General features: G+C 37.5%; 1 protein-coding gene across 1 annotated transcript; it reads left to right on the plus strand.

Moving 5' to 3' along the window:
- The first annotated feature begins 304 nt into the window (after nt 1-304).
- On the plus strand, nt 305-5,917 carry LOC18434317 (putative beta-1,4-xylosyltransferase IRX10). The gene is made up of 4 exons (XM_006844390.4): nt 305-831; nt 2,161-2,549; nt 4,403-4,644; nt 5,123-5,917. Exons 1-4 carry the CDS (start codon nt 729-731, stop codon nt 5,634-5,636), a joined length of 1,248 nt encoding a protein of 415 aa, XP_006844453.1. The 5' UTR covers nt 305-728; the 3' UTR covers nt 5,637-5,917.
- Nucleotides 5,918-7,257: the final 1,340 nt, after the last annotated feature.

Below are 7,257 nucleotides of genomic sequence, written 5' to 3' on the forward strand. Positions count from 1 at the left end.
TATAAGATGGTTACAATTATTTACAACCATCCGATGTAAAGTTTAATCGTTTAGATGTGTTAAAAAATATCAAAGTTGATTTTAATCAATGAATAATTACGGCCACCCAATTCCACATCCAATGGTCAAAATTAACGTCTCACCGCGTACCAAAGGTAAATAAATGTTTTCATTATATGCTTTCCCTAAAATTTTCATGGTGAGGTGGACTTCCCATCGAACCAGTGGAGAGAGGAGGAGGCATGCCAACTAAAGGACTCGTCTCTTAAAAAAAAAAAGACGGCTTAGAGAGAGAAAGAGGAGTGACAGAGGTCGCAAGAAACAGCTCCCCCCTCCAACCCCCAGCTCTCTCCTCCTTCCTTGAAGCAAATTCCTCCGCCTACTCTCTTTCTCTCTCCTCTCTCCTCTCTCCTCTCTCTCTCTCTCTCTCCTGAAAACCCTCATTTCTTATTCCAAGATTGACCAAAACCCAAGTAAACTCCCTCTCTTCCAACCACTGCATCTGTGACATCTTAACACCCCCCTTCTCTCTCTCTCTTCCCTTGTTTTTCTTTCTCTCTCTTCCCCTGTTCCTTTCTATAATAAATCCTCTATCTACTTTAAATCCTTAGCCCCATACCCATTTCCTTGAACCCTCTCTCTCTCTCTCTCTCTCTCCCTCTCTCTCTCTCTCTCCCTCTCTCTCCCTCTCTCTCTCTCCACATCCAGGGTTATTGTTTGAGGGCACCATGAAGTTTGGATTTTCCCTTGTTTTTCTCCCTCTGTTTCTTGCCTTATTTTCACTTGTTGCAGCTGAAGACCGTCAGAGTCAACACCCCGAGCGCATTTCAGGTAGGCTTCTCTATCTCTCCCCCATTTTTTGACATTCATTCGTTTCATTTCATTTTCTGTTTCTTTCTGATGGGTTTTTTCTCTTCTTCACAAAGTTAGGTCCCCTAGTTCTTAGGTTTATTGGTGCTTCTTTCTCTCTCATCCTGGGCATTATTTCCACTTGTTCTTACGTTTCCGTAATATGTCACTGGTCAACTGTTTTCTAGGGAAACATTTTATTTATCTTTTTGGTTTTTTTTTAATGTTTAGGGAAAATTGGATTTTTTCTCCTTTTCATTTAGGGTTTTTGTGACATGGGAATTGAAATTTAGGTTAAGCTGAACTAAAATTTGTGGTATTCCCCTGTATTGATTAGTGATTTAAGCTCAATGTTTTATGCTGAATATATGATTCCTGGCTTATTTGGGTGGTGCGATCCATATGAAAGTGCTTAGAATTGTCCACTTATGCTGTGATTTCTGCTCAGTATTGCGCTTGAGAAATTAGAGAAAACCACTAAAAATTTTGTATTAGAAAGGGATAAAATTCTGTGTGTTTTGCTAAACTGGGGATCCAATATGAATCTTTCAGAGATTTATTGTTAATATGAGGGCCCAATATGAAAATTTCTGAGATTTATGGGTTATGCATTATTAGAATTTAGAAGCCTTATTTTATTGATTGGTGTCTCTACATGATTCTTTCCGCATTTATAGCATTCTTATTCTGTTTGTTGACATTCTTTGTAACTGAATGAGTACAGAGTTTGGGGCTTCTGGTGAATTGAATGACTTTTACGACTTATGTTCTATCAGATGTCTGATTTATGATAGAAATATTATTGTTAGTTTGTTCTTTGTATTTCAGACTTTTCAGGTATTGTATCCTTAATAAAACCATGATTTTGGATGTTCCTAAAGTTTCATTCAGGATTCTCTACCCTTGTTGCAGCTTTCTTTCTTGCTCTATAGATGGAGTGAGATACAGAACCTGTGAAACCGGAATGAAACATTTTATGATTAGCTTTTAGATCATGTTATGCTGACAATGGTTATCATCTCTTCTAATCTCTATTTTGTAGAACTTGAAAATCTATAGTTTTATATTTTATGAATAGCTTACTTTTGGTCCCTTTCAAATTTCAAATTTTGATAACCCAAATGAACTGTTTCTTCTGAAACCTTCCTTTTTTTTATTCTTTTCGCCTCTACATTTCATTTTGTTTAGTCTGGAATTGGCCCAATAGGAACTATCACAATTTGAAATCTTAGGTGTTTTAAACTTCTGAAGTTATTTAATTCATTGATTACATGAACATGAATTTGAAGTTTCGAGTTTTGTGGGGTGCAGGGAGTGCTGGCGATGTTCTCGAAGACGACCCAGTCGGAAGGTTGAAAGTGTTTGTTTATGAGTTACCTAGCAAATACAACAAAAAGATATTGCAGAAAGATCCAAGATGCCTTACCCATATGTTTGCTGCTGAGATTTTCATGCACAGGTTTTTGTTATCAAGCCCTGTTAGGACTCTTAATCCTGAGGAGGCTGATTGGTTTTATACACCTGTGTACACAACCTGTGACTTGACCCCGAATGGGCTTCCATTGCCTTTCAAATCACCTAGAATGATGAGAAGTGCCATACAATTGATTTCAACTAATTGGCCTTATTGGAATCGCACGGAAGGGGCAGATCACTTCTTTGTGGTACCACATGACTTTGGGGCGTGCTTTCATTACCAAGTAAGACGTTCTCTTGTCCTCCCCCTTCCTTTTTATTCTTCTATTTCTCCCTTTTTGTTTGTTGCGTAGAACTTGCATCGACCTATTTATGGCTACTTGTTATTGCTGTTCAAGACAGGGAAAAGCAAAGATGTGATATGATGAATAAAATCACAGGTTATACTTTATAAATTTGAATTTCTTCCACTCTTTTTAAGTTCCAAAGGAAGTTATTAAAGAAGTCAAACTCTGGACAAAGAGATGTTAACAATGATGTGAAGAAATAAAATAAGGTTAATTCTAGATAAAATAGTGAAGACAACAAAAAGCAAAATGAAGCATTATAAAGAAACGTGAAACATGGGTTACATTTTCTGATTGTGAATACCTAGAAAACAGGGAGAGAAAAAAAGCCAAACTAGCATTCAAAATGGATCTTGTATCAAATGGCTGCTAATGATAACTTTGACTAATGACCATCTGAATGAAACAAGCAATTGTTAGTGAGGCCAATTTTGCTGATTGCTTCTAGAAGAAGGGGGGACAAGATGTTTGGGGTTTGAAAGTTTGTCGATAAGTGAGGCTCTTGCGGATCCTAGAGGTGTTTTCTTTCCTAGAAAGGATGTAAATACTCTGGTTTGGATCCAAAAGCTTCATGGCATCATGGTGCCCTATTAATATCTGGGAGTCATTGGAATGTATATTTTCCTCGCAAATGGTAGCTTTCAGTTGTTTCTTAGGGATAAATTCTTCACCAAAGGCCATCATTAGAGTACAGAAGGTAGTTGCACAATGTGAAGAAAGACAGAGGATATGGCAGAACATCATACTTCGGTTACTAGAGGAGACAAGGATTAATTTTTAGATCGTTTTGGAATTGGTTTTGTAAACTAGAACCTCTGACGAATGTTTCATTCATTCACAATGGACCATTTGAAGATTAAGGAATTCTTTGCAGCTGCTGCTTGTTGTGGATGTTTTTGTGATGTGGAGGGAGAGACACCTTAGAATTTTTGTCGTGGAGTATGGCATTAGGATGATAGACGAGTGCATTAAGACAAGCAATAGTTTGTTTGTAGTTATTAAACAAAGGAGTTTAAAGGTGTGATAGGTAGTGAAGCAGAATGTTTTAAGATGCATGAGATATGTAGATACAAGTAGGAGAAGGTTAATTTTTTATTTTAGTGCTGGCAGAGTTCCAAATTGCACAACAGTCAGATGGATATACTGTCGGATATACTGAAGCCAAGAAGGTTAATGTGGATTTGATTGTAGTACGCACTGCATGGAGGCATGGGAAAAATGTTGCTTATCAGGCTCTGTCATATACTACATTGCTTGACACTTTGATTGTAGGAAATAACTTTTTCCTTTCTTGTATAAGGGAACATTGAATGTGATAAGATTGTCTATTAATGTGCCTCTTGGACCATGGCGATGTTTTAGTGAAGACTCTAGACCTTGCTAGCCCATGGGAGATTTCCTCTTGGCACAGGAATGTGGATGCTTGCGATTTGGCTGGAATGTTGTCCAGGAATGGGTTCTCTAGGATGCAGTTTGAGTTTGTGGGATTTTCTCCATTTGTTTTAGGACGTCTTGTGTGATGAATTTGGTATAAAACTTCCTTTTTCTAACAATAGAAACTAATTATCAACAAATAGATAAAGAAACTATGGTCATGGAGCCTACTAGACTTTTCTCTGATGGCCAAAGTCTAGGCTTGAAGTTCATGAAATCTTCAAATAATGCTGCTTTTCTTTGTATTACTGTATGTTTTGTATTTCTGCTCATAGTACAAGTTTATAGATGTGCATGTGATCCATTTCTTGTGTTATATTTCTCATACATTTTGGTTGACTGGTGTTTGTTTCTAGGAAGAGAAAGCTATCGAAAGAGGGATTCTTCCATTACTTCAGCGGGCGACTTTAGTACAGACTTTTGGGCAACGGAATCATGTTTGCTTAAACGAGGGCTCCATCACCATTCCTCCCTATGCCCCCCCACAGAAGATGCAAGCTCACTTGATCCCTCTTGACACTCCACGGTCGATCTTTGTTTATTTTCGGGGTTTGTTTTATGATGTGGGCAATGATCCTGAAGGGGGTTACTATGCAAGGTATGGTCCTACATGAACCAATTGTTTTATATTGTGTTTACTTCTAAAAAGCAAACCATATCTCAAATTATAAGAAGAAATCTCCGCAATTGATTCAAGTTGATTTTGTGCAGTAGACATTTTAATTGATTCTCGTGTATGGTTTTTACTTAATTGCATTGATTCTAGATTCCAATTTGTCCAACTTTTTGTAAAAAAGATAAAAGTTTTTAATAATTCTGATTTCTGAAACATTTCTTCAGTTTTATCGGATTTTCTTTTATGAAAGGTGAAACTGTTGAGCGGTTCTTCAGTTTCATCAGTCTCAGTTTGAAATGGGTTTCACTGATTTTTTGCTTAAATCTCCTCTTTCCTCCAATAAAAAAAATTCACTACTTACACTCATATTTCTTGGGAAATGTCGTCGAACTTTTTCAATTGATGCTCAGGTCTCAATTCAAAATGGGTGACATGGATAACTTGATTCATCTTTCTGCAGAGGGGCTCGAGCTTCGGTTTGGGAGAATTTTAAGGACAACCCACTTTTCGACATCTCCACAGAGCACCCTGCCACTTACTACGAGGACATGCAGAGGGCTGTGTTCTGCCTTTGTCCATTGGGTTGGGCTCCATGGAGCCCGAGATTAGTTGAAGCAGTCATATTTGGTTGCATACCCGTAATCATAGCTGATGATATTGTGTTGCCCTTTTCTGATGCGATTCCCTGGGAGGAAATTGGCGTGTTTGTTGAAGAGAAAGATGTGCCAAATCTTGATACCATCCTTACGTCAATGCCAACCGAGGTTATCCTAAGGAAACAGAGATTACTGGCAAATCCATCAATGAAACAAGCTATGTTGTTCCCTCAACCTGATCAATCTGGTGATGCTTTCCATCAAATATTGAATGGGCTTGCCCGAAAGTTGCCCCATGACAAGAGCATATATTTGGATTCAGGTGAACAGGTTTTGAACTGGACCGCAGGCCCAGTGGGTGACCTGAAACCATGGTAGTTGAAGGATAAACCACATTTTGAAGAACAAATGCAAGGCTGGTCCTTAATTAATCTCTTGTGGGAGCTGTCCTTGCAAGAGAAACATCGGTTCCTGATCAAAATGGCTGCTTCTTCGGTTATTGTTGAGTGTATTATTACAATCAAGTTCATGGGGTGTCCTTAATTTGTAAAATCATGCTAGAACAGGTACATTGTAATAATTTTTTGTAGCTCGAGGTGCATTCTCATCATTTGGAGCTTTCCATTATTGTGCAATTGTAAGTTGATTGCAGTTTTAAAGTGCCTTTTTTTATTATTTGTCTTAGTTATTCATTTAGGAGTTCATCTTTCTTTCCTGGCTTGTTTATCTTCTTGTGCTTTGATTACAAAGCATGAGGGGGACTTGTTGGGGTATTCTGTCCTACTGAAGATCTAATCGGGGCACTTCAGCTATCTGATTAGCTAGCATGCTCTAAGGACTAGGTTTCTTCAGGGGTCAGATTTTGATGTCATTCAGATTTCTGATAACTGCTTCAGTGAGTTGGTGTCATATAGGTTTTCTCGTTGTATAGTTGGAGAAGATTCCCGAGTTCACTACTATAAGGAATCTTCTGGTTGAAGTATTATTTAATACTTCAAATTGGAGATTCTTGTGTTTACTTTTTTGAATAGTGGCTGTCTGATCCACTTCAATATTTGAGACATGTGAGTTGCCAACTAGATCTTGTACTTTATGAGAGTCAGCTTAGAGACTAAAAGGTTAAAGTGCTTATTTTAAAGGGGGAATGGGGAAATCATTGAGCGAATAAGGGATTCATGGTGATTATTGAGGTCCCCATTTGTAAAATGGAACCATAAATTGTATCTTATTGCTATTATTTCATTGGGAATCCTTTTTTGGTGTACCTGCCGCTACACAATATCCTGGTGGCTGCATCCCAAAAATTCATTTTTTGGTTGCTTTGAGGCCTCGAAGATGGTCGGAAAACTTGTGCAAATCTCTCTTGATCACCAAACGGAAAAAGAAAAAGGTCTAGAGCTATTAAAATGATTTAAATCTGATCAATTTACTATTTGTCCAAATGAAAAGTATGCAAAGAGATGGCAAGGAGATCACAATCATTTTTGTCCATCTGATTTTAAATAAGGTGGTTTTAAGCATTTTTGTCCATCTGATTTTAAATCAGGTGGTTTTAAGCATGTCATTGACGAGGCTCAATATTAAAAAAAAAATTCTTGAATTTTATGACACACTTTAATCTATCCAAATTAGTATCTAGTAACTAAAGGTGATTGTGATTTCTTTATAACAATAATAAATAGTCTCATAGTATATAATCCAGATCCTATCAAGTGTAAAGATATTTCTGAAATTAGAAAACATGATATTTCCAAATCCTAACAATGGACTCTCTTCCCCACATGCTACCAAGCTTAGACACTATTTTTTTTTTTTAAGGCTGCAGTTTATTTAAAAATTGCAACCTTTAGGCTTTAACATGTTGAAATGTATGGTGGGTGAGATGGCGCTGAAGTATGTACTGAGAAAAGATGGAAAGAAACAATTACAGAAAATGGGGACATGTGGGGCTTTAGGAAGAGAGAGAACCCTTCGGACCAGTAACATCTCTTCGTGGTCC

Source organism: Amborella trichopoda, chromosome 6, assembly GCF_054954075.1.
Source record: "Amborella trichopoda isolate Santa Cruz 75 chromosome 6, AtrichopodaSantaCruz75HAP2 v2.0, whole genome shotgun sequence".
NCBI classification, from domain to species: Eukaryota; Viridiplantae; Streptophyta; class Magnoliopsida; order Amborellales; family Amborellaceae; genus Amborella; species Amborella trichopoda.

Coding starts and splice junctions, on each gene's coding strand:
- LOC18434317 (XM_006844390.4), top strand. CDS start 729: ATGAAGTTTGGATTTTCCCTTGTTTTTCTCCCTCTGTTTCTTGCCTTA. Junction 832..2,160: donor ACACCCCGAGCGCATTTCAG/GTAGGCTTCTCT, acceptor TGTGGGGTGCAG/GGAGTGCTGGCGATGTTCTC. Junction 4,645..5,122: donor GAAGGGGGTTACTATGCAAG/GTATGGTCCTAC, acceptor ATCTTTCTGCAG/AGGGGCTCGAGCTTCGGTTT.